The following is a 27,092-nucleotide window of genomic DNA, read 5'->3' as shown; positions in this document are numbered from 1 at the left end:
GTAAACCTGAATATTATAACCTTTTTGATCCTAATAGTGCACTGATAAAGAAACTTTATTTTGACTTTGTCGCTATGAATTTACCAAATCTATATCCAAACAGTATAAAACCCCACCGATGTTGGTTTTGAATTATTTTTTTAAATTGAATCAATTGTAATGTGCCCTCGTGCACTTTTTCTCATTTGTTTCAGCCTTATATAAACAAGATACATCTATTTGATATGATCTATTACCTTGTTTTTATATTTTTAAGTGTGTTTATTTTACTTTAAGGCAAAAAAAATTAATTCCTATATGGTAATGTCAGCGGTGACCAAACTGGAGAGTGATAGAAAAACTTCACTTTTAATGTGATACAAGTCCTTACAGTTTAACTATGACAATGATGCTTGGCTTTATGATGGACAGAAAAATCTCAACAGTGATATCAAGGAATCAACAGCAAACCAATCCACAGCTATGTGCTACGTTATGATGGAAGTAGGCAAACAAGCCAAACAGTTACCAAACCATGCAAGGTTTTCATAAAACTTTCAAAATTCGTCTTTTTGCGGATAAATTGAGATACTTTAAGAAAAATAATATATCAGACAAGACCTCTAAAGCCCTGAACAAAATTACATTCAAACATTTTTTCCAAAAACTCTTGTGATTGATGGTAATGAATCCAGATCCAGACCACAGGCTGTCCTTATTTTCATACAGTTTTGTCAGAAGACAAAACTTCACGACTCATGAAACATATCCACAAAGAGACTCATTAAGATAAAAAAAATAAACGAGAGAGAGACGAGTGTGTTGCTTAATTGCATAAAGGTAGATAACATGAGTGAAACGATATCAAAAGTGGTTGAAATGTAAAGAAAAAGTGATCACAGTGTCCCTGATGTTACATTTCTCAAATATGAGAGGCATACATTACATGTCTTACCTCAGTGGATGGCCTCCTCCTGTCAGGGAGCACTAGAGTGTTGGCATGGCTGCCCGGGACTATAGTAGATCCTATACTCATCCTGGGTCCCACTAACATGTAGCGTTTGTCTCCAGATCTGTACTGGATGCTGTGACACAGTGTGCCGTCATAGTTAGTCTCTTGCAGATATTTGGAGGTATAGTCTGTGGATTTGGAGCACTGCATTGCAATCAGCACGATGATGCTGATGATGAAAAGAGCAGAGACTGAGGCCAAAGTGATCATGAGGTAAAAAGTCACATTACTCTCCTCATCATGGTTTGTGGCACTTTTCACATCAGAAGCAGCAAAAGCCTCTTTGGGCTCCACAACTTTGACAATGACAGTAGCTGTAGCTGAGAGGGAGACGTTGCCATTGTCTTTGACCAGTATGAGCAGTTTGTGCTCAGCCTCGTCTGTCTCTGTGAATGAGCGAAGTGTTCTGATCTGTCCTGTATAGCGGTCCAAAGCAAAGAGACTGTGCTCAGTGACTTCCTGCAGGGAGAAGAGTAACCAGCCGTTATATCCTATATCAGCGTCATAGGCTCTGACTTTAGTCACCACCTGTCCTGCGTTGGCATTGCGGGGAATCTCCTCCACCCCTTCAGCAGAGCCGTTGGAGCTGAGTGGATACAGGATGACTGGAGCGTTGTCGTTCTGATCCAGAATGAACACGTTGACTGTGACGTTGCTGCTCAGTTGTGGACTTCCAGAATCTGAGACCACAACGTGGAACTGAAACGTTTTCACTGTTTCAAAGTCGAAACTTTTCAGCGCCAAAATATCTCCATTTTCAGAGTTGATGTTTAAAAATGAAGCCATCTTGTTTTCCTCTCCTCCATCTCTGAGAATATGATATGAAATGAGCGCGTTGTCATTTTCATCTCGATCAAAAGCTTTGACTGAAAACACAGAGGTACCTGGCTCATTAGCTTCAGTCACGTAGAAAGTATAAGGACTGAGTGAAAACTCTGGACGGTTATCATTCACATCTGACACCACGACACTTATTGTCTTTTCAGATGATAATGGAGGCTGACCAGCGTCCTTAGCAGTTATTGTCAGGTCATAATGTGACTGTTTCTCTCTGTCCAAAGGAGACTTGGTGACAAGTGAATAGGTTTTTTCTTGTAATGATGGTGACAGAGTGAAAGGAACATCGTCATTAATTGAACAAATAACTTTTCCATTGAGGCCAGAGTCCAGGTCATTGACACTGATAAGAGCAACAGTAGTTCCAGGTCTGGAGTCTTCAGGTATGGAGCTCGAAAATGAGGTAACTTCAATCTCAGGTGCGTTATCATTAACATCAACTATTTTAATAATGACACTTTTCTCTGTAGTGAGAGGAGCGAGACCCTTATCAGATGCCTCTACTTCAATTTCATATACATCTTTCTCCTCAAAATCAATCAGGCCTTTAACGGTGATCTCACCTGTCAAAGTATTTATCTGAAAAACATTTAGCACAGTTGGATTGATACTCTTACTGAACGAATAAACAACTTCACCGTTAGGTCCTTCGTCTAAATCAGTTGCATTCACCTGTACGACTGCTTTTTCTATGGGAGAATTTTCATCAAGCATCACAGAGTATGAATCCTGAGTAAAAACAGGAGTGTTATCGTTAATATCCAAAACATTCACTACAATATTCATATGGCCGGATTTGGGGGGTTTACCTCCGTCCAGTGCTGTCAGTAACAAAGAGTGGCTCCGTGCAGTTTCTCTGTCTAAAGATTTTACAACAACCAATATTGGAATTTTGCCATTGTCAGCTTTATCCTTGATTTCCAATCGAAAGTGCTCGTTAGAGCTGAGTTTATACTGCTGAACAGAATAATGACCACTGTCACTGTCTCGTGCAGGTTTCAGCTGAAATCGTGCTCCGGGTAAAACCGACTCTGAAATATCCAATGTCGTCTCTTTCTCTGGAAAAGTTGGAGAATGGTCGTTTATATCCTGCACTTCCACTCTGACATAGTGAACCTCCAGCGGGTTTTCTAACACGGTTTTTAAATTCATCAAACACGAACTGCTCTGTGAGCACACCTCTTCTCTGTCAATCTTCCGGCTCACGTACAAGATGCCATTATCCTGGTTAACGTGGAAAAGGGGGTCCGCTGTACTTGAAACAATCCGATATTTTCTGTCTTCTAACGTGCTCTTATCTAATCCAAGGTCCTTCGCTACATTACCAACCACAGTCCCTTCGTTTACCTCCTCAGAGATTGAGTATCGTATTTCCGCTGAAGCCGGGCTCCACAGAAGCACAACCACAAAGCTGAGCAAAAATCCCCGCGCCCTTCGTGCCTCGTATCCTCTTTGTTCCATGGTAAAGCCCGAAATGTTCAGCTATCCATCACAATAAACGTCTATCTTATTCAAGAACAGAACCCAACTCTTTACCTATTGTAAATGTCGACCCTCTCTCAAAACAATCAGAAATGATCGACATCAGGTTGTTAACAAAGCCAACACCAAGCACAGAGATATGGTACCGACATGGAAATGAGACTGCTATCAGGAGGCGGAACCTTTATTCAACGACGACACAAGAAGCTCGTGCACAGCTGACTTGTTACATTACACTGACACCACGCGAGCAAACACTTCACTGCAGAACAGTGGCTCAGTGGATAAATGACAAACGTTTGGTTCGTGCTGCGAATCATTATCCTAACTCAACAAAGACACGAGATGGAGATCACAAGCTGCAGTACACCTCTGTAAAACAGAAATGGTTCACTAAAGTAATGTAAAGAAGCTAACAAAAACACGTTTGAAAAGTTCAGAAGATTCTTGAAAGCTTTTGCAATCATCTATTTCCCGTGAGAAAGATTCACTAAATCAGTCACCGAAATACCATCAGCATAGAGAGTGGTGTTAGTTGCAGGCTCTTCTTAGAGAGATAAACAAGACTGAATATTTCAGCACCATGGACAGCAAACAAGGATCGCAATCCTCGCTTAGGCTTTTGAATCCGTAGCTGGTGATAAATGTTGCACAGATTTCCTGTAATGTCTTGCTTTTATGTGTTGAGGGAACTTTTGGCAATTAACGTCACCTGTCACAACACACAAGCATCAATGTCTTAACTAAGATGCACATTCACACCAATTGTTTTGCTTTTGTTTTGAAAAATAGCAAAAAATAATTCAAAAATTCACTAAGGAAATCATTTTTAGAAGAAGTCAGTGTGGAGACATCTTGACTATCATGCCTCCTGTTGTAGATCAACACACTGGCATATCTACGTGTTACCTTTTCACTACAGATTTATCTGATTTAAAAATCGCCCTTATGTGGAGTTGAAATGTTTTACTTCATTACCATTCGTTTTCTGCTCTTATTACACATTTTCCTTTATCTTAACAAGTGACAGCCTTTATTGAAATCCACCCATTGACTTGTACCACCTCAACCAATGTGATCCTTTATTTTGACACCTTTAGACACAAAATCCTACCCCACATGCAAAAGATGATGTGGTCATGGAAGTGCTCCAAAACTGAAGAGAGAAAGATAAACTTTTTGCAGTCACAAAAAATGAAAGTCTGACCACAATAATGATACCTGGTTCAGCACTGAAAAAGTATATCAAGTGCAATTCCAAAGGGTACACCAGCCAAAGTGCTCACTGCTAATTTGCAAACACATTTTAACAGCTCTGAACATACACACCTCTATCACAAGAGGCAAACAAGCCTCAGTTTTTACAGAACTTCACCATTTAGTAAATTTGTGCATGGGTTTATTCATTTATTCATTAATGAGTGTGCATTTATCACGTAGCCTAAGTTTTTTCTCATTTTCCAAGTAGAGAGAGAAATAACTAAAAAAAAAAAAGCATAAAAGGGCAAAGAGCAGTGGCGTTTTCTCCCGGAGGCCAAGGGAAGCCATGCTTCCTCTCTTTTTTTAGACTGTAGCTGTGATTTAATGAAAATATTCCTTTTTAACAGTTTCGATACTTCTTCTGTGTTTTGTCACCGTCATCTCTTCCTTATTCCTCTCCTCTAGTTATTGAGCATTTTACAATGTGTAAAACAGCGCCCTCGTAAATGTTCTGTGGCGAATGCGTGGTGAAAATACGATACTGCACGCTGTTGTCCGCAAGGAAGCCAAGCAGAGTTGGCATCCCTTGGTGAAGAAAAACAAGAATGATTAACCAATCAGATGAGGCCGTGGTCATGACACTGCTCATCAGTGATTGACCAAGACTGTGTCAAGGGAAGCCACCCTGTCTTTGGCCTCAAACCAATCAAATCACAGTATCGTCATCCTCGAGCCACTAAATGAAATCAGAGAGGTTAGCACATTAGCAGTGTGCATGAAGCGGCCGGTTGTGTGTTTAAGTGGGCGGTTGAATTAATTAATACGATGTTTAAGCTAAGTCAAGAAGACAATGTACATGTGTGAATGAGTGAGTGAGGGTGGGAGAGCTAAAGGGCGTGTGTCGGTGTTCAAAGTAAGTAAAACGAGCGCTCTCTGGGCGCTCTAACAGGTCCGTTACATGAAATAGCGATACAAACTGCAACAAAGCCTTTTATGTACCCCACTCCCTAAAAAAAATACAGATAACAGGCTTTGTCTCACTTGGCTTCCTCAAAAAAAATCTCCACGCCACGCCACTGGCAAAGAGTAATCAAAAATTTGCCTTTAGGGTCACCATAATTAGGTTTTCAAAGCAAGAGAGCCATGAAGTAGGCTACATGTCTTACCTCAGTGGATGGCCTCCTCCTGTCAGGGAGCACTAGAGTATTGGCATGGCTGCCCGGGACTATAGTAGATCCTATACTCATCCTGGGTCCCACTAACATGTAGCGTTTGTCTCCAGATCTGTACTGGATGCTGTGACACAGTGTGCCGTCATAGTTAGTCTCTTGCAGATATTTGGAGGTATAGTCTGTGGATTTGGAGCACTGCATTGCAATCAGCACGATGATGCTGATGATGAAAAGAGCAGAGACTGAGGCCAAAGTGATCATGAGGTAAAAAGTCACATTACTCTCCTCATCATGGTTTGTGGCACTTTTGACATCAGAAGCAGCAAAAGCCTCTTTGGGCTCCACAACTTTGACAATGACAGTAGCTGTAGCTGAGAGGGAGACGTTGCCATTGTCTTTGACCAGTATGAGCAGTTTGTGCTCAGCCTCGTCTGTCTCTGTGAATGAGCGAAGTGTTCTGATCTGTCCTGTATAGCGGTCCAAAGCAAAGAGACTGTGCTCAGTGACTTCCTGCAGGGAGAAGAGTAACCATCCGTTATATCCTATATCAGCGTCATAGGCTCTGACTTTAGTCACCACTTGTCCTGCGTTGGCATTGCGGGGAATCTCCTCCACCCCTTCAGCAGAGCCGTTGGAGCTGAGTGGATACAGGATGACTGGAGCGTTGTCGTTCTGATCCAGAATGAACACGTTGACTGTGACGTTGCTGCTCAGTTGTGGACTTCCAGAATCTGAGGCCACAACGTGGAACTGAAACGTTTTCACTGTTTCAAAGTCGAAACTTTTCAGCGCCAAAATATCTCCATTTTCAGAGTTGATGTTTAAAAATGAAGCCATCTTGTTTTCCTCTCCCCCATCTCTGAGAATATGATATGAAATGAGCGCGTTGTCATTTTCATCTCGATCAAAAGCTTTGACTGAAAACACAGAGGTACCTGGCTCATTAGCTTCAGTCACATAGAAAGTGTAAGGACTGAGTGAAAACTCTGGACGGTTATCATTCACATCTGACACCACGACGCTTATTGTCTTTTCAGATGATAATGGAGGCTGACCAGCGTCTTTAGCAGTTATTGTCAGGTCATAATGTGACTGTTTCTCTCTGTCCAAAGGAGATTTGGTGACAAGTGAATACATTTTGTCTCGCAAGGATGGTGACAAAGTAAAGGGAACATCCTCATTTATAGAACAAATAACTTTTCCATTGAGACCAGAGTCCAGGTCATTGACACTGATAAGAGCAACAGTAGTTCCAGGTCTGGAGTCTTCAGGTATGGAGCTCGAAAATGAGGTAACTTCAATCTCAGGTGCGTTATCATTAACATCAACTATTTTGATAATGACACTTTTCTCTGTAGTGAGAGGAGCAAAACCTTTATCTGATGCTTCCACCTCAATATTATATCTGTCCTTTTCCTCATAGTCTATCAGTCCTTTAACGGTGATCTCACCAGTTGATGGGTTTATTTGAAAAAGATTTAATATTTTTTGATTAATGCTGTTGCTAAATGAATAAAAAACTTCACCGTTCAGTCCATCATCCAGATCAGTTGCATTTACTTGTACTACTGTTGTGTCTAAGGGCGAATTTTCAAGGAGCCTCACAGAATAAACATCGTGATGGAAAACAGGTGCGTTATCATTATTGTCCAAAACATTTATCAAAATTTTCATATCACCTGTTTTCGGTGGTTTTCCTCCATCAAATGCAGTCAGAACTAATGAGTGCCTTATGTTAGTTTCTCTGTCTAAAGATTTTGTGACAGCCAGTACTGGTATTTTACCATCTTCTCCTTTATCCTTAACCTCCAATCGGAAGTGATCGTTAGAGCTGAGTTTATAATGTTGAACAGAGAATTGACCACTGTCTAGATCCTTTGCGGGTTTTAGCTGAAATCGTGCTCCGGGCATCACAGACTCTGAAATCTCCAACCTTTTCTCCTCTTCTTGGAATAAAGGAGCATGGTCATTTACATCCAGCACCTCCACTTCAACATAGTGAACCTCCAGTGGGTTTTCTAGCACAGTTTTTAGATTCATCAAACACGTACTGCTCTGTCCGCACACCTCTTCTCTGTCAATCTTTCTGCTCACATACAGGATGCCATCGTTTTGGTTCACATGGAAAAGAGGATCTTCATTACTGGAAACAATCCGATATTTTCTGCCTTTGAGTGTGCTCTTATCCAGACCAAGGTCCTTTGCAATATTTCCAACCACAGTTCCCTCGTTTACCTCCTCAGAGATTGAATACCGTATTTCCGCAAAAGCCACGCGACACACAAGCACAATAACCGCACAGCCGAGCAAAAATCCCCGCGCCCTTCGTGCGGCGTATCCTCTTTGTTCCATGGTAAAACCAAAAGACATCAGCAATCCATTACAGATCAGCAACTGCGTTTCGAAAGACAGAATCCAGCACTTTCCTTAAGGACAGCATTCACTGTCTTCATACGAAGCAAGAATAGTTTTAGCCGGGATGTTATCAAAGAGCGCTGAGAGAGCAGATGATCCTCTACGAGCGTTAAACCGAGGGTGAAATCAGGAGGTGGAACCTTTGTTCAGTGACGACACAACAAGCTCGTGCACCACTGACTTTTTGCATTGCACTGACACCACGCGAGCTAACACTTCACTGCAGATAATTCGTGTTGTTTGTAGCTCAGCAGATAAAAGATAGAAATTTGTTGGTGTCTAAAGACGATTTACATACCAGGATTATCAAAACACAGGAAGGGAAGAAAAAGTCCTCGATGAACGAGCGAGCGGAAACTCCTCTTTACATCACATCACACTATGTGTTCTCGAAAGTTTCATCGGAGCACTTGAAACTTTTAATTCATCATTTTGAACTGCATTACTTTCATCTTTATGTGATGTTTGCACAGGAAACAACTCCCGTTCCATTCGCAGCAAAAACGAAAACATCAGGCAAAAATATTCAGCACCACGGACAGCGACTACTGCCAACACACACAGAGACACTTTTTCTGATCTAATACACAACAACAAACAACCGTATATTTGTTTAAAGATTCCGCATTGCACATGTTTAAAGGACAGATTTTTTTTGTTATTGTTTTCTAAAAATGCACCTGTGAAATATTTTTGATTCTTCACCAAATACTATAAATGCATCACCTAATGATTCAGTTTCATAGATATTTGAGTTTAAGTTTCTTATGTGTCACCGTCAGACTTTTCTTAAATATTTGTACCGTCACTTGTTTGTTGTAGCATGCTTGTTGTGAATTTGCACATTTCAGTCATTCTACAGTCGTGCCTTGCTACAGCCATTATTAAAAATCAGTCCTCGCTTTAGCTTCCTGTGAGCATCTTCAAAACCAGTTATCATCCATACACACCAAGTTATAGACATGCAGTGAATCTGGGTATTGCTTGAACGACTGCTGAATTATTATTAACGATAGGTGTTTTTTAATCATATGATAAAGATGTTTAAAGTGGAGGTTCTATACTACAGAATTACAAGAAACAGCCAACAAGTTCTCTGTAAATCACAAACAAAATACCATAGAACCTTAAAAACTCGAGTGGTTTGGGGAAGAAGAAACTTGCCACGAAAGCATGACTGTAGAAATATACATGTATTGAAAAAAAATTCAACGAGCCTTGGGTAATCTCAATTATCGAGTTTCTGACAACAGCCTAGGCAGTCCCCATACTGAGACACAACTTGAAAGCCACATAGGCTAAATGTTTAGTCCGGGAATCTGGACCTGAGATAGACAAACTTCAAAACTGCATTCAAGCATTTCTGTGTTGGGACGCCTCTCTTATAAGACAAATTTCTGTTTATCCTTTTTTTTGTTTTTCATTATTTTGCTTCAACCAAAACAATGTAAACATGATGGATATCTTTAAATTTTTTGCCAAGCTGCTAAATAGTATATGTCTTACCTCAGTGGACGGTCTCCTCCTGTCAGGGAGCACCAGAGTGTTGGCATGGCTGCCCGGGACTATAGTAGATCCTATACTCATCCTGGGTCCCACTAACATGTAGCGTTTGTCTCCAGATCTGTACTGGATGCTGTGACACAGTGTGCCGTCATAGTTAGTCTCTTGCAGATATTTGGAGGTGTAGTCTGTGGATTTGGAGCACTGCATTGCAATCAGCACGATGATGCTGATGATGAAAAGAGCAGAGACTGAGGCCAAAGTGATCATGAGGTAAAAAGTCACATTACTCTCCTCATCATGGTTTGTGGCACTTTTGACATCAGAAGCAGCAAAAGCCTCTTTGGGCTCCACAACTTTGACAATGACAGTAGCTGTAGCTGAGAGGGAGACGTTGCCATTGTCTTTGACCAGTATGAGCAGTTTGTGCTCAGCCTCGTCTGTCTCTGTGAATGAGCGAAGTGTTCTGATCTGTCCTGTATAGCGGTCCAAAGCAAAGAGACTGTGCTCAGTGACTTCCTGCAGGGAGAAGAGTAACCATCCGTTATATCCTATATCAGCGTCATAGGCTCTGACTTTAGTCACCACTTGTCCTGCGTTGGCATTGCGGGGAATCTCCTCCACCCCTTCAGCAGAGCCGTTGGAGCTGAGTGGATACAGGATGACTGGAGCGTTGTCGTTCTGATCCAGAATGAACACGTTGACTGTGACGTTGCTGCTCAGTTGTGGACTTCCAGAATCTGAGGCCACAACGTGGAACTGAAACGTTTTCACTGTTTCAAAGTCGAAACTTTTCAGCGCGGTGATGTGTCCGTTTTCAGAGTTGACATTCAGGAAAGATGTGACGTCATTCTGACTCCCTTCCCTCACAATATGATATGTAATCGCTGCATTTTCGCTCACATCGTTGTCTGTTGCTCTCACAGAAAATATTGACTCTCCAGCAACATTATTTTCTACCAAATAAAAGTGTAATGGGTTCTGTTCAAAATGTGGACTGTTGTCATTCACATCTGATATCTGAATGCTGAGAGTTTTAAAAGTCGACAAAGGAGGATCACCACAGTCTGTGGCTTTGATTGTAATCTCATAATGAGACACCTGCTCTCGATCCAGGAGTCCTTTCGTCACAATTGAATACGTATTCTCTTTGTAAGAAGGCTTCAGTTCAAAGGGAACATCGTTGTTTATGCTCGTGATAACTTTGCCATTTATACCAGAGTCTTTGTCCTTCACTTTAATAAGAGATATAATAGTTCCAGGTTTTGAATCTTCAGGTACTGTGTTTGACAGTGATGTGACTTCTATTTCAGGTGCATTATCGTTCACATCTTTTATTTTTATAATGACTCTACACCGGCCTGTTAATGGAGGTGTTGCTTTGTCAGACGCCTGGACATCTAGTTTATAAATATGCGATTCCTCGAAATCTAACTCTCCTTTTAACTTAATTTGTCCACTTAAAGTATCTAATTCGAAAACATCATAAATTTTTCGTGCAAGTGCTCTACTGAGGCTGTACTCTACTTCTCCATTCGTCCCTTCATCTGAATCTGTAGCATTTACTGTAAAAACAGATGTTCCGACTGGTGTATTTTCATATATTTCTATTGAATATGTATCCTCGCTGAACACTGGGCGGTTATCATTGATATCGAGAACAACAACAGAAACGTTCAGAGTTCCTGATCTTGGAGGTTTTCCTCCATCGAACGCCGTCACAGTTAGTTTGTGTTCTTTCTTGTGTTCTCTGTCCAATGGTTTCTTTAGCACTAAAAATGGTATTTTATCCTCATCATTTTGACTGAATTCGATTTCGAAATGATCATTTGTTGTCAATATGTATGTGCGGATGGAGTTTACTCCAGCATCAGGATCTCGGGCCGCATGTAGCTGGAACCTCGTTCCTGGAGATGTATGTTCAGCTATATTAAATTGTTGTTCCTTCTCGGTAAAACTGGGAGCGTGGTCATTTATATCAGTAATTTCAACAACTACATAGTGAATTTCCAGAGGGTTTTCAACAACGATTTTTAGCTCTGTCACGCATGCACCGCTTTCCCCGCACAGCTCCTCTCTGTCGATTTTCTTACTGATCTGTAAGGCTCCATTGTCCGGGTTTACCTCGAAAAACGCGCCATCAGATCCAGACACAACACGGAACCGTCGATCCATCAAAGAGGATTTGTCCAAACCAAGATCTTTAGCTACATTTCCAACAAGGGTTCCTTCTTTCATCTCCTCTGGAATAGAGTACCTCAGCTCAGCCAGAGCCTGCTTTCCAAAAATCAGCAGCAACGAATAATAAAAAGCAAACCAAACGTAGTCCTTCGACCGAGATTGCCTTCGTTTCTCCATTGTAAACCAACACAAATGACTCGGAAAAGCCTTTTCCTGCGGCAACTTAAATGTCTTTTCCTGACCCGTTTAGCATCGCTCTTATAGAGACCTGAACCAAGTATTCATATTCCGACTCGTAGCCCAGATCATGTGTTTCCTCTGCTGTGAGGAAGCAAACAAAAGGTTGGTAAGGGGGTGGGACAAAAACCCCATTGGCCTTACTGATGTAACAGTGACACCACGTGGACAACAGGCATGAATTTAAAGTCATTAAAAAATGCAAAATTACAGCTCCAATTCGAAATCCACACCTGAAGATGTACCAAAGGTAGCTAAGATCAAGCAGGTTGTGAAAAACCATAACAAACGGGTCATGCTGTGAAAAGGACTCTGGCACTGCTCAAGCAATTTTACTTACTCCCTTTCATACACAGTTAAAGCCTGTGTATGTTTTGGGGGAGTTAGTATCTTGTCAGATGTATAAGTTAAAATTTAAAAGCAAGTGTAATTAAAACACATTTTCTGCAGGTTTGAGCTATGCTTACAAACTCCTCTTCAGCACCATGGATAGCGGTTTTTTAAAGGTCCGAGCCTCCCTCTGGCTCGTCCACATTGCTTCTGTTTTTATTTCTTGTTTTTTTTGACAAGGAAATGAAAAATACTGTTTGCAAATTATTGCTCAGCATATCAGATTAATGATTTAATGTAATTTCGTCATGACTCACGAGGGTCTACAATAAAAATTTCTGTCTTAATGATGGCAAAATATGGCCACATTAAGGTGTAATTCAAGCTTACCTCCAAATTAGGGTGGCTTAAATTTACCATCTTTACAGTGTGTCATTGAGTTTTTTTTACTCACTTTCCTCCCCCAAAACCACCGAAAAACACATTTCAGTACCTTGGATAGTGATCCAAGTCGAAACGCAGCACTTTGGGCATCTTGTAGCTCCACAATTAGTGTTGCTTTGCTAAAGCCACAACAAATACATCCAAGAAATCGACTGCATTTAAGACAAGACAATTATTTTTGTTAATTTATTAAACTATGATTTCTTTTCTGACATGAAAAGTATTTGTCTTAACGTTTCCACTTAGAGGCTGAAACTATTTTGTATATTCCCTTAATCATATTATTATCATCATTTCTGTCTTGACAGTTTTTTGATACATTTCAGGACCTCAAAACGTCTCAGGAAGACTTGAGGTTATGTGTCACAGAGTCAAAGATTAGAAAATATTAGAGTAAAGTGAACTGTGCATCACCCACAGAGCTTTTTATAGGAAGGATGCGACAAATAGTGAATTAGACTGCTGAACTCAAATCACAAAAACACCAAGGAATTTGTGGAGACTCATTTGAGTAGAAAAAAAATCACTGCAAAGGTAATTTGTAAGCCATATAAATAAGTGACATTAACACAGATAAGTAGCAAATACCAGACTTGATGAAGACTCATGTCTTACCTCAGTGGATGGCCTCCTCCTGTCAGGGAGCACTAGAGTGTTGGCATGGCTGCCCGGGACTATAGTAGATCCTATACTCATCCTGGGTCCCACTAACATGTAGCGTTTGTCTCCAGATCTGTACTGGATGCTGTGACACAGTGTGCCGTCATAGTTAGTCTCTTGCAGATATTTGGAGGTATAGTCTGTGGATTTGGAGCACTGCATTGCAATCAGCACGATGATGCTGATGATGAAAAGAGCAGAGACTGAGGCCAAAGTGATCATGAGGTAAAAAGTCACATTACTCTCCTCATCATGGTTTGTGGCACTTTTCACATCAGAAGCAGCAAAAGCCTCTTTGGGCTCCACAACTTTGACAATGACAGTAGCTGTAGCTGAGAGGGAGACGTTGCCATTGTCTTTGACCAGTATGAGCAGTTTGTGCTCAGCCTCGTCTGTCTCTGTGAATGAGCGAAGTGTTCTGATCTGTCCTGTATAGCGGTCCAAAGCAAAGAGACTGTGCTCAGTGACTTCCTGCAGGGAGAAGAGTAACCAGCCGTTATATCCTATATCAGCGTCATAGGCTCTGACTTTAGTCACCACTTGTCCTGCGTTGGCATTGCGGGGAATCTCCTCCACCCCTTCAGCAGAGCCGTTGGAGCTGAGTGGATACAGGATGACTGGAGCGTTGTCGTTCTGATCCAGAATGAACACGTTGACTGTGACGTTGCTGCTCAGTTGTGGACTTCCAGAATCTGAGGCCACAACGTGGAACTGAAACGTTTTCACTGTTTCAAAGTCGAAACTTTTCAGAGCCAAAATATCTCCAGTTTCAGAGTTGATGTTTAAAAATGCAGTCACTTTATTGTCTTTCGTCTCTTCCCTTACAATATGATATGAAATGAGAGAATTTTCGCCTTCATCACGATCGGATGCCTTCACTGAGAACACTGAGGCTCCAGGGCTGTTGTTCTCAGTGATGTAAAATACATAGGGGGTTGAAGAAAACTCCGGACTGTTGTCATTCACATCTGACACTGAGACACTGATTGTCTTTTCAGATGAGAAGGATGGGTCTCCTGAATCTTTTGCCATTATCGTGACATCATATTTGGAAACGATTTCCCTGTCTAAGTGTGACCTAGTTACAACAGCAAACATGTTTTCTTGTAAAGACGGAGATAAAGTAAAAGGAGTGTTGTCAGAGAGTGTACAGATGACTTTACCGTTGATACCTGAGTCTAAATCACTGACACTGATCAGAGCTACTGTAGTTCCTATCTTTGAATCCTCCCTGATTGAGCTTGAGAATGATGTCACCTCTATCTCAGGTGCATTATCATTAACATCGACGACAGTGATGATAACACTTTTGTCAGTTGTTAGAGGAGCTTGTCCTTTATCAGACGCCTGAATATCGATTTCATAACTTTTACTATTTTCAAAATCTATCGGACCGGTAACTTTAATTTCTCCTGTGTTTGCGTCCACACTAAACAAGTCCATTAGTTTCGAATCAACCTCTTTTCCAAATGAATATATAATTTCACCGTTTGCACCTTGGTCCAAATCAGTCGCATTAACTTGAATCACTACAGTGCCTATTGGGACGTTTTCTTTAAGTGTAGCAGAATATAACTCTTTGGCAAACACCGGGGAGTTGTCATTCACATCAAGCACATCTACAATGATTTCTATAGCACCAGACTTAGCTGGTTTACCCCCATCAACAGCTGTGAGGCGTAGCTTATGTCTCCCGACTGTTTCTCTGTCCAGCTGCTTTTGCACGACTAAGAATGGTACTTTACGGTCTGCACCTCTGTCCTTCACTTCTAACCGGAAATTTTCGTTATGGCTGAGTTTGTATTGCTGAATGGAGAACTGGCCTCCATCAGGGTCGCGCGCAGCCTGTAACTGAAACCTCGCTCCCGGTAAGGCCGACTCTGAAATCTCCAGTGTCTTCTCTTTCTCTGGAAACACAGGAGCGTGATCATTTATGTCGAGTATTTCCACTGCCACGTAATGGATCTCTAGTGGATTTTCTAGCACTGTTTTCAGATTGATCAAACATGGGCTGCTCCGGTCGCACACCTCCTCTCTGTCTATTCTTCTCTTCACGTATAAAATCCCATCATTTTCATTCACCTGGAACAGGGTCTCAGTTGAGCCCGCTACAATGCGATATCCTCTGTCTCTGAGTGCAGCTTTATCAAGTCCCAAATCCTTCGCTATATTCCCCACAACTGATCCATCCGGAACCTCCTCAGATATCGAATACCTGATCTGTGCCGAAGCCCCGCTCGACAGAAAATCCAAAACCACCAAGAAGACAATCCAGCGCTGTCGCTCCCCCCGTGCTGTGCGCCCTCTTTGTTCCATGACTTCAGGCCGATAAAAACTGTCCAGTTTCTACTCCGTGAAATCAATGCACATCATAAATGCTTACCCCTTTCTGAACGTTGTCCTTAAAATACTATTGAAGAAAATCCAAGCTGTGCTGCTTATCGCGATCTAACGCTCAGGGTTGTTGTGAGAGGGAATGAAAGGGCTCCGTCGGAATAAAGCTCATGACGTAAAGGAAGCACAAAATCACTGAACAACACTGACACCAAGCGTTCATGACGTTGTTCCTAGCCTTACAGACGCTTTTTTTTCTAAAATAACAACAGCAGTAAAGAGAATCTTTACATTGTTTTAGGCAGAACAGCATCATAAAGAACAAGCTTTACAATGTCCCACAGCCTACTGCATTTTACTCATCCTGCAACATTAAAGCAGCAGAAAGACAAAGCTCCGAGATCAAAATTATCAGCCATAGCTAATATACATTATTATGATCATGGTCCAACAACCTTTACACAACACATGATTCACAGGGACAATGCTAGGGGGCCCAGAGCATAAGGAAGAGATGCCTACTGGGCAGAATGCAAGAAGCGTTTTAACTGAGAGCACCAGAAAGGTTCCATTGTCTTCCCCTACACATATAACGAGCTTTATATATTTTTTGAAACATGGCCCAAGTCAGTAAAGTTGTCATTAAATTTAATTAACACTCAAACTAAAAATCTCCATTAAACCGAAAATGAGGTTTGTTCAATTTTACTTTTTTATGTAGCTTATTCAGTGTTTTTGGCGTTTGTATTGCTTTAATACCCTTTACACAAACTGAAATAGTGTGAGGGTAACCGAAATCAATTATCCATGCATTCCATTGATCTTACCTCAGTGGAGGGCCTCCTCCTGTCAGGGAGCACTAGAGTGTTGGCATGGCTGCCCGGGACTATAGTAGATCCTATACTCATCCTGGGTCCCACTAACATGTAGCGTTTGTCTCCAGATCTGTACTGGATGCTGTGACACAGTGTGCCGTCATAGTTAGTCTCTTGCAGATATTTGGAGGTATAGTCTGTGGATTTGGAGCACTGCATTGCAATCAGCACAATGATGCTGATGATGAAAAGAGCAGAGACTGAGGCCAAAGTGATCATGAGGTAAAAAGTCATATTACTCTCCTCATCATGGTTTGTGGCACTTTTCACATCAGAAGCAGCAAAAGCCTCTTTGGGCTCCACAACTTTGACAATGGCAGTAGCTGTAGCTGAGAGGGAGACGTTGCCATTGTCTTTGACCAGTATGAGCAGTTTGTGCTCAGCCTCGTCTGTCTCTGTGAATGAGCGAAGTGTTCTGATCTGTCCTGTATAGCGGTCCAAAGCAAAGAGACTGTGCTCAGTGACTTCCTGCAGGGAGAAGAGTAACCAGCCGTTATATCCTATATCAGCGTCATAGGCTCTGACTTTAGTCACCACTTGTCCTGCGTTGGCATTGCGGGGAATCTCCTCCACCCCTTCAGCAGAGCCGTTGGAGCTGAGTGGATACAGGATGACTGGAGCGTTGTCGTTCTGATCCAGAATGAACACGTTGACTGTGACGTTGCTGCTCAGTTGTGGACTTCCAGAATCTGAGGCCACAACGTGGAACTGAAACGTTTTCACTGTTTCAAAGTCGAAACTTTTCAGCGCTACGATATCTCCAGTTTCAGAGTTAATGTTAAGGAATGAGACCAGAGATTTCTCTCCGTTACTCGACCTTAATATATGATATGAGATAAGAGCATTACTTCCCTCATCACTGTCGAGGGCTGATACTGATAAAATAGACGCTCCCGGGCTGTTATTTTCTGTTATGTAGAAAGTATATGGGCTCTGCGCAAACACTGGGCTGTTATCATTGACATCTGTAACATCAATTTTTATCGTTTTATTTGATGAGAGAGATGGCTCACCTGCGTCTTTTCCTGTAATTGTAACATAATACTGGGCTTGTTGCTCTCGATCTAAAAGCACCTTTGTGACTAGTGAATACATGTTGCTCTGTAAAGAGGGTGTGAGCGTAAAAGGCAGATCCTGGCTCAGATAACACATAACTTTTCCGTTTAGACCAGAATCTAAATCTTTGACACTAATCAAAGCCACGGTGGTTCCTGGTTTTGAATCTTCAGGGAGAGCATGTGAAAAAGATGTTACTTCAATTTCAGGAGCATTGTCGTTCACATCAGTAATACGTATGGTAACACTTTTGTCTGTTGCAAGTGCAGCTACAGCTTTGTCAGATGCCTGGATATCTATTTCGTATCTGTTACATTCTTCAAAATCTATTTCTCCTGCTACAGTAATGACTCCTGTAGTTGGATTTAAATCAAAACGCGAACGTGCTCGTGCATCTACGTCATTTCCAAATGAATAAACAACCTCACCATTTGAGCCTTCATCCAAATCAGTGGCATTAACTTGAATAACAGTTGTACCAAGAGGAGAGTTTTCTCTCAAATGCACGGTATATGACTCCTGGGTGAAGAGTGGGGGATTATCATTGACATCCAGAACATCGACAGTTATGGTCATGTTCCCGGACCTCGGAGGTTTACCTCCATCAAAGGCCGTCAGGAGTAACTCATGCGTTTTTGCAGATTCTCTGTCAAGTGGCTTTTGAAGAACTAGACTCGGGGTTTTACGGTCCTCGCCACGATCTTTAACTTCTAAACGAAAGTGTTCGTTTTGGTTTAGCTTATATTGCTGAACGGAAAATAAACCACTATCAGCATCACGCGCTGCTTGCAACTGGAATTTTGCTCCCGGTAATGCAGATTCAAAAATTTCTAACATTTTTTCCCTTTCAAGAAAACTCGGTGCATGGTCGTTAACATCCAGAATCTCCACTGCAACATAGTGGACCTCCAGTGGGTTTTGTAAGACGACTTTTAAGTCGACGACACAAACCTTACTTCGGTCGCACACTTCCTCTCTGTCAATCTTTCCATTCACATACAAAATGCCGTTGTCCTGGTTGACTCGGAAAGGAGGCTCTGCCGTTCCATAGACAATACGGTACCCTCTTTCTCTCAGCGTGGTTCTGTCAAGACCCAAATCCTTTGCAATATTTCCAACCACAGTTCCTTCGCTCACTTCCTCAGATATAGAATATCGTAACTGTCCCGAGGCTCTGCTCCAAAACGTCACCAAAACCATGATGCAGGCAACCAACCTCCTCCTCTCCCTCCGTGCCTGGCGTCTTTGTTCCATGATGCCACTAATAAACCTCTAAATTCACAACATCTGAAGACAGTTAAACTCGGAGTCTAATGTATATCCCTTCCGCCAGATTCGTTGCTATAATCCAAACATTTCGCCACAGATCGTTCGAGTTTTTGAGGCTTGATTCAGGATTTAAGCTGTCTCCACGCAAACGGTGCTGTTAGAAATGGTTAAAGGGGAAGGGGATGGTCTAGTGGCTGTGACGAAAGCACTTCGTAGAAATATTTGTTGTTATACTGACACCAGTTGGCCGAAATTCACATTGCAATGCTCTGTTTTATATAATATCAAAATGTGTTCATAATATGACCTTAAACGAAACGGAGAGTTTTTAAATCGATTGTAAAAAGGGGAAAAAATCCGAATAAAAAGTCCTCTTCGAAAGGAATAAGTGGAATAAAGACGGGTCCACACAAACACTGTTGGGCTCTGCGCACCTCACTTGTTTTGATGCTGATGATTTGTTTTAATGGTGTTTTAAAATGCTTTTATTTTTTGTTGTAAGGTGACCTTGTGTGTCATGAAAGGCGCCTTCAAATAAAATGTATTGTTAATATTATTATTATTATTATTATTATTATTATTATTATTACTGTTACCATTATTATTATAATTATTATTATTATAAATATAAATTTTAATATTATTATTTATAAAGACATGTAGTCTAGTATTAAACTGGAATCAACAAGGCTAGTGACACGTGGAATTTCAAGTTTAGACGCTCAAATAGCTGTAACTTCTTTTGAGCCTTTAACAAAAGTCCTTCATCACCTGCTGCAAAGGTTACCGGTGCTAGAATAGTTGCACAATATAACAGGAAAAAGATGACCGAGGCATTTGCTTCATGTGTTTCTGTTGTGTTTACGCTGCATGAAAGTCAGTCGGTGCATTTCAGCACCATGGATAGTGATACAAAGCGCGCTACGAACCTCATCAAAATTTAATTTGTCCTTTCTTTTGTTAAACCCTCTTGAAAATGATAAAACCTTTTTCTTTAAATCAGAAGAAAAAACTGATCATAAGAGTCGTTGCAGCATAGAACAAGCACCTCTTCCGCCCATTAAACTAAAATATTAATAAGTTGAACACAACTTCCTTGCTCCATAGTGACAAATGATCAGGATGCCAGGAAAGCAATTACAGAGGACAAACACAGTACTGTTTGTTTAATGTAAGAACATTAAACGAATAAAATCACAACGCTATGACATGCTTATTTAAGAGAGGATATTGGAGGCTCACATTTGCATAAAAGCATGTCTTACCTCAGTGGATGGCCTCCTCCTGTCAGGGAGCACCAGTGTGTTGGCATGGCTGCCTGGGACTATAGTAGATCCTATACTCATCCTGGGTCCCACTAACATGTAGCGTTTGTCTCCTGATCTGTACTGGATGCTGTGACACAGTGTGCCGTCATAGTTAGTCTCTTGCAGATATTTGGAGGTATAGTCTGTGGATTTGGAGCACTGCATTGCAATCAGCACGATTATGCTGATGATGAAAAGAGCAGAGACTGAGGCCAAAGTGATCATGAGGTAAAAAGTCACATTACTCTCCTCATCATGGTTTGTGGCACTTTTTACATCAGAAGCAGCAAAAGCCTCTTTGGGCTCCACAACTTTGACAATGACCGTAGCTGTAGCTGAGAGGGAGACGTTGCCATTGTCTTTGACCAGTATGAGCAGTTTGTGCTCAGCCTCGTCTGTCTCTGTGAATGAGCGAAGTGTTCTGATCTGTCCTGTATAGCGGTCCAAAGCAAAGGGACTGTGCTCAGTGACTTCCTGCAGGGAGAAGAGTAACCAGCCGTTATATCCTATATCAGCGTCATAGGCTCTGACTTTAGTCACCACTTGTCCTGCGTTGGCATTGCGGGGAATCTCCTCCACCCCTTCAGCAGAGCCGTTGGAGCTGAGTGGATACAGGATGACTGGAGCGTTGTCGTTCTGATCCAGAATGAACACGTTGACTGTGACGTTGCTGCTCAGTTGTGGACTTCCAGAGTCTGAGGCCACAACGTGGAACTGAAACGTTTTCACTGTTTCAAAGTCGAAACTTTTCAGCGCGGTGATGTGTCCGTTTTCAGAGTTGACGTTCAGGAAAGATGTGACGTCATTCTGACTCCCCTCTCTCACAATATGATATGTAATCGCTGCATTTTCGCTCACATCGTTGTCTGTTGCTCTCACAGAGAATATTGACTCTCCAGCAACATTATTTTCTACCAGATAAAAGTGTAATGGGTTTTGTTCAAAATGTGGACTGTTGTCATTCACATCTGATATCTGAATGCTGAGAGTTTTAAAAGTCGATAAAGGAGGATCACCACAGTCTGTGGCTTTGATTGTTATTTCATAATGAGACACCTGCTCTCGATCCAGTGTTCCCTTTGTGACTACAGAGTAAGTGTTTTCTTTATAGGATGGTCTTAGTTCAAAGGGCACATCGTTATTTATGGTTGAAATTATTTTCCCATTTACACCAGAATCTCTGTCCGTCACGCTTATGAGTGAAACAATAGTCCCAGGCTTTGAGTCTTCAGGTACTGTGTTTGAGAGTGATGTGACCTCTATTTGGGGTGCATTATCGTTGACGTCTTTTATTTTTATAACGACTCTACATCTTCCAATTAATGGAGGTGTTCCTTTATCAGAGGCTTGAATATCTAGTTTGTAAATCTCTGATTCCTCGAAATCTAGTTCTCCTTTTAACTTGATTTGTCCACTTAAACTATCTAGTTCAAAAATATCATAAACTTTTCGAGTTAATGTTTTGCTGAGTCTGTACTCTATTTCTCCATTCGTCCCTTCATCTGGATCTACAGCATTTACTTTCGTTATAGTTGTACCAACTGGAGCGTTTTCACGTATTTCTAATTGATAAGAATCCTGACTAAATACTGGACGGTTATCATTACTGTCAAGAACAACAACAGAAACATTTAAAGTTCCTGATCTCGGAGGTTTTCCTCCGTCGACCGCTGTTACAATAAGTGTGTGTACTTTTTGTTGTTCTCTGTCTAATGGTTTCTTCAGCACCAGAAATGGTGACTTATCCTCGTCGCTCTGACTTATTTCTATTTCAAAGTGTTCGTTAGATGTCAATGTGTAAGTGCGGATGGAGTTTACTGCCGCATCAGGATCACGGGCCGCATGCAGTTCGAATCGTGTCCCCGGAGATGCTTGTTCGCCGATTTCAAATCTCTGTTCTTTTTCAGAGAAATTGGGAGCGTGGTCATTTACATCAGTAATTTCAACAACTACGTAGTGAATTTCCAGAGGGTTCTCGACAACGATTTTTAGCTCCGTTATACACGCACCGCTTCCCTCACATAGCTCCTCTCTGTCGATTTTCTTACTGATCTGTAAGACTCCATTGTCCGGGTTTACCTCGAAGAAGGCGTCCCTAGATCCTGACACAACACGGAACCGTCGATCAATCAAAGAAGATTTGTCCAAACCGAGATCCTTAGCCACGTTTCCAACAAGGGTTCCTTCCTTTACCTCCTCTGGAATAGAGTACCTCAGCTCAGCCAGAGCCTGCTCCCCAAAGATCAGCAGCAACGAATAATAAAAAGCAATCCAAACGTAGTCCTTCGACTGAAACTGTCTCCGTCCTTCCATCGTTTACCAACAGTAATGACTCGTAAGCTTTTCCTGCGGCAACTTAAATGCGTTTTCCTGATCAGTTTAGCATCGCTCTTATAGAGACCTGAACCAAGTATTCATATTCCGAGTCGTAGCCCAGATCATATGTTTCCTCTGCTGTGAGGAAGCGAACAAAAGGTTGGTTAGAGGGAGGGACAAAAACTTCATTGGCCTTACTGATGTAACAGTGACACCACGTGGACACCAGGCATGAATATAAAGTCATTAAAAACCACACCTGAAAATACACCAAAAGTATCTGAGAAACAAGCAGGTCGGGAAAAACCGTAACAAACGTGTCATGCTGTGAATACGACTCTGGCATTGCTGGAGCAATTCTACTTCTTCTGCTACACATCAGGAACCTGTGTAGGTTTTGTGAAAATGCATTAAGTTAAAACTTCAGAGCAAATGTTATTCAAACACAACTTCTTACAGTTAGCCATCCTTACGGCTTCCTCTTCAGCACCATGGATAGCGATTCTTAAAGCTACGAGCCTCTCTTTGGCACATCCAAATTACTTCTGACTTTTATTTCTTGGGCTTTTTGCAAGGCATTGATAAATACTGTTAGTCGCATTATTGGTCAGCATATAAGGCTAATTATCTAATTTCATTTCATCATTACTCATGACAGTCTACAGTAAAACTGTCTGAATGATGACAATATAAGGCTACAGAAAGGTGAAATCCAAGCTTCTCTCCAACTCAGGGTAACTCAAACTTACAATTTCTACAGTAGGCTATGTATTTAAGTCTCTTTACTCATGCTATTTCTTCCCCATATCCACGGAAAAACACATTTCAGTACCTTGGATAGCGATACAAGAGGACACCAAGCACTTCTGTCATTGTGTACCTTCACTGTCACTTCGCTGCAGAAACGATCAATACCCCACCAAGAAATCAACCAACTGCATTTAAGATGAGGCATATTTAATCAATTCATTAAATCATGAATTAACTGACAAAAAACTAGTTGTCCAAATTTTCCCAAAAGAGTCTGAAACCATTTTGTTTTATTCTCTTAATGACACATATATCATTTCTTTTTTGACAGTTTGTTGGAGAATTTCAGAATCTAAAGACGTCCCAGGAAGACTTGAGGTGTGTGCTGCAAGGTCGATGCATTTTAGTTAGTTAACAAAGGTTTTGTTCCCAAAGCATCACTTTTGTAAGCAGAGAAATGATGAGACAAACACTAGATTAGACTGCTAAACTCAAATCACAAAAGTACCAAGGAGCTTGTGGAAATTCATTATAGGAGAACACATTCACTGCAAAGGTAATCTCTAAGCCATATAAACAAGTGACATTAACCCGACTCAGCAAAAGACTATCAGACTAAATTAAGTTTCATGCCTTACCTCAGTGGATGGCCTCCTCCTGTCAGGGAGCACCAGTGTGTTAGCATGGCTGCCCGGGACTATAGTAGATCCTATACTCATCCTGGGTCCCACTAACATGTAGCGTTTGTCTCCTGATCTGTACTGGATGCTGTGACACAGTGTGCCGTCATAGTTAGTCTCTTGCAGATATTTGGAGGTATAGTCTGTGGATTTGGAGCACTGCATTGCAATCAGCACGATGATGCTGATGATGAAAAGAGCAGAGACTGAGGCCAAAGTGATCATGAGGTAAAAAGTCACATTACTCTCCTCATCATGGTTTGTGGCACTTTTCACATCAGACGCAGCAAAAGCCTCTTTGGGCTCCACAACTTTGACAATGACAGTAGCTGTAGCTGAGAGGGAGACGTTGCCATTGTCTTTGACCAGTATGAGCAGTTTGTGCTCAGCCTCGTCTGTCTCTGTGAATGAGCGAAGTGTTCTGATCTGTCCTGTATAGCGGTCCAAAGCAAAGAGACTGTGCTCAGTGACTTCCTGCAGGGAGAAGAGTAACCATCCGTTATATCCTATATCAGCGTCATAGGCTCTGACTTTAGTCACCACTTGTCCTGCGTTGGCATTGCGGGGAATCTCCTCCAGCCCTTCAGCAGAGCCGTTGGAGCTGAGTGGATACAGGATGACTGGAGCGTTGTCGTTCTGATCCAGAATGAACACGTTGACTGTGACGTTGCTGCTCAGTTGTGGACTTCCAGAATCTGAGGCCACAACGTGGAACTGAAACGTTTTCACTGTTTCAAAGTCGAAACTTTTCAGCGCTACAATATCTCCAGTTTCAGAGTTGATGTTTAAAAATGACGTCACTTTATTTTCATTCCCTGCATCTCTTACAATATGATAAATAATGAGAGCATTGTCACCTTCGTCACGATCTGACGCTGACAAGGAAAACACTGACCCACCTGCGGGATTGTTCTCTGTTATATAAAAGTTGTATTGTGGTAATGTAAACAGGGGACTGTTATCGTTTACGTCTGATACAACAACTTTGAACGTCTTCTCAGTAGTCAGGGCTGGTTCACCTGCGTCTTTGGCGACAACTATTACGTCATACATCGATTTGTTTTCCCTGTCAAGCTGGGATTTTGTCACTATAGCATACATATTGTCCTGTATTGAGGGAGTCAGTGTGAAAGGGGCACTGTCTTTTACAAAGCTGATCACTTTTCCGTTTACTCCAGAGTCTAAATCGGTGATACTGATAAGTGCTACCGTAGTACCTGGTCTGGAGTCCTCTGATATTGTATTGGAAAGAGACGCCACCTCGATTATAGGTGCGTTGTCATTCACATCCCTAATGACCACAGTAACGCTTTTATCTGTTCTTAGTGGAACAGCACCGCTGTCAGAAGCCCGGATATCTATCTCATAACTGTCATCCACTTCGTAGTCTATTTGTCCCTTAACTGTTATCTCACCTGTGCTTGGATTAACATCAAACAGCTCACGCACCTTGCTACTGACATCACCAAACGAATAACTCACATCTCCATTCAGACCATCGTCCTGATCTGTTGCATTCACTCTGAGGACTATGGTTCCTACTGGTGAATTCTCAATAATCTCTGCAGAGTAAACATCTTTTGTGAAAACAGGCGCGTTATCATTCACATCTAAAACATCGATCAGAATCTCCATTATCCCTGTTTTAGGAGGTTTACCTCCATCCAGGGCCGTGAGGATTAGTTTATGGCTGCTGTAGGCCTCTCTATCTAACGGGCTCTGTAACTGTAGGATTGGGACCTTCCCATCTTTACCACGATCTTTCACTTCCAGACGAAAGTTATGATTTGCACTGAGTTTATACTGCTGAACTGAATTCACGCCCCCATCTGGATCAAGCGCAGCGTGCAACTGAAACTTAGTTCCCGGAAGAGTGGACTCTGAAATCTCCAGTCTTTTGTTGTTCTCGGGGAAAGATGGAGCATGATCATTTACGTCCAGCACTTCCACTGCAACATAATGGATCTCCAGTGGGTTTTCAAGCACAGTTTTAAGATTTATTAAACACACGCTGGTCCGCTGGCATATTTCCTCTCGATCAATGTTACGGCTCACATATAAAATCCCATCGTTCTGGTTTACCTCGAAAAGAGAGTCCGTTGAGCCAGAAACAATGCGAAAGCCCCTCGCTTTTAAAATGGTCGGATCTAATCCAAGATCTTTTGCTATATTTCCGACAGAAGTGCCTTGTTTGATCTCCTCCGATATTGAATATCTTATCTGTCCCGAAGCCTCGACGAAAATCAAACTCAGAGCCAGAAAAAGGGGGGCGCATCTCCTCCATTGTTGCAATGGGCCCCGTTCGCCTCGCTCCATTGTCTGGTGTCGATGGATAAAACTAACTAATACAAGGAAGTCCGCTCCCTGTTTATATGCCCAGCCAAGCCAGAAAAAAACATTCACGCCTCACGATGTGCTCCGTTCATGAGGACGAGGAGACCCTTGAAATAAAATCCAGTACGGAGGCTAATGGTCTGCCCTCCTGAATGCTTCATGGGCAGTCTCACACATCTTTAAATGGTGAACCGATGTGGTGCGTATTTCTGGTTGTTTACTGCCACCATGCGCTTATACCACAAAGACAGATTCAACTGAACCCCTCAACGATACAATTTGAAACCAAACACCCCATAAGATAAGTATCTTCACTTTGGGGTGAACAAAAACACCATCTAATTATAAAGTAATGAGTAAATGATGACTCTTTCCCGTCCAAAAGAAAGTTTCTATCACGCATAAACTAAAAGCTTCATATCATGTGTTTTAAAATATCTGGTCTTCAACCATTTCCTAGCAATATAATGATGGACTGTAATGTATGCAAACAACAGCAGATGTCTTCCCCAGAAGCAACATTTAGCTTGAAGTACATTATTACAAAAATAGCAGCAACGTATTTTCGACGATGATACATGGTTTAAACAATATTAATGACATGTGGATAGATCTTAAGTGATCCTAATATAAATATGGACACTGGAAAATATTGTTTTTATGAACTGCAAAACCAACAAAAGCTCGCTCAACAATAAGAAAGCTTGCGGCTTGCTTGA

The 27,092-nt window shown here is 41.7% G+C and overlaps 5 protein-coding genes across 18 annotated transcripts in view; 1 reads left to right on the top strand and 4 right to left on the bottom strand.

The window, feature by feature from the left end:
- Positions 1-27,092, top strand: part of LOC141793334 (fibroblast growth factor 18-like) — a 296,332-nt gene that overhangs the window by 128,931 nt on the left and 140,309 nt on the right. The gene's annotated exons all lie outside the window — the stretch shown is intronic.
- The window catches only part of LOC141793331 (protocadherin alpha-C2-like), a 222,007-nt gene that overhangs the window by 157,920 nt on the left and 36,995 nt on the right, over positions 1-27,092 (bottom strand). The window contains exon 1 of one of the 10 annotated variants that reach the window (XM_074673934.1): positions 23,998-26,531. The exons of 6 other annotated variants lie outside the window; for them this stretch is intronic. In XM_074673934.1, coding sequence (XP_074530035.1) covers positions 23,998-26,355 — 2,358 coding nt within the window. In that variant the 5' untranslated portion in view covers positions 26,356-26,531. Of the gene's footprint in view, positions 1-934; positions 3,462-16,613; positions 19,147-20,251; positions 22,622-23,997; positions 26,532-27,092 lie in introns of those variants that run through there. 3 more of the 10 variants (XM_074673939.1, XM_074673931.1, XM_074673937.1) reach the window with 3 other exon arrangements.
- On the bottom strand, positions 5,638-8,202 carry LOC141793822 (protocadherin alpha-3-like). Its single transcript, XM_074674692.1, has one exon. It carries the CDS (start codon positions 8,050-8,052, stop codon positions 5,638-5,640), a length of 2,415 nt encoding a protein of 804 aa, XP_074530793.1. The 5' UTR covers positions 8,053-8,202.
- Positions 8,168-12,073, bottom strand: LOC141793821 (protocadherin alpha-8-like). The gene is made up of 2 exons (XM_074674690.1): positions 9,604-12,073; positions 8,168-8,197 (listed from the first exon to the last, which is right to left on the bottom strand). The coding sequence occupies exons 1-2, from the start codon at positions 11,956-11,958 to the stop codon at positions 8,168-8,170; spliced, it is 2,385 nt and encodes a 794-aa protein (XP_074530791.1). The 5' UTR covers positions 11,959-12,073.
- Positions 13,357-15,931, bottom strand: LOC141793820 (protocadherin alpha-3-like). The gene has a single exon (XM_074674689.1). It carries the CDS (start codon positions 15,766-15,768, stop codon positions 13,357-13,359), a length of 2,412 nt encoding a protein of 803 aa, XP_074530790.1. The 5' UTR covers positions 15,769-15,931.

This window comes from Halichoeres trimaculatus, unplaced genomic scaffold (assembly GCF_033239565.1).
Source record: "Halichoeres trimaculatus isolate MK-OKI-2021-1 unplaced genomic scaffold, fHalTri1.1 fHalTri1_scaffold_7, whole genome shotgun sequence".
Classification (NCBI taxonomy): Eukaryota; Metazoa; Chordata; class Actinopteri; order Labriformes; family Labridae; genus Halichoeres; species Halichoeres trimaculatus.
This window is presented reverse-complemented; position numbering and strand designations above follow the sequence as displayed.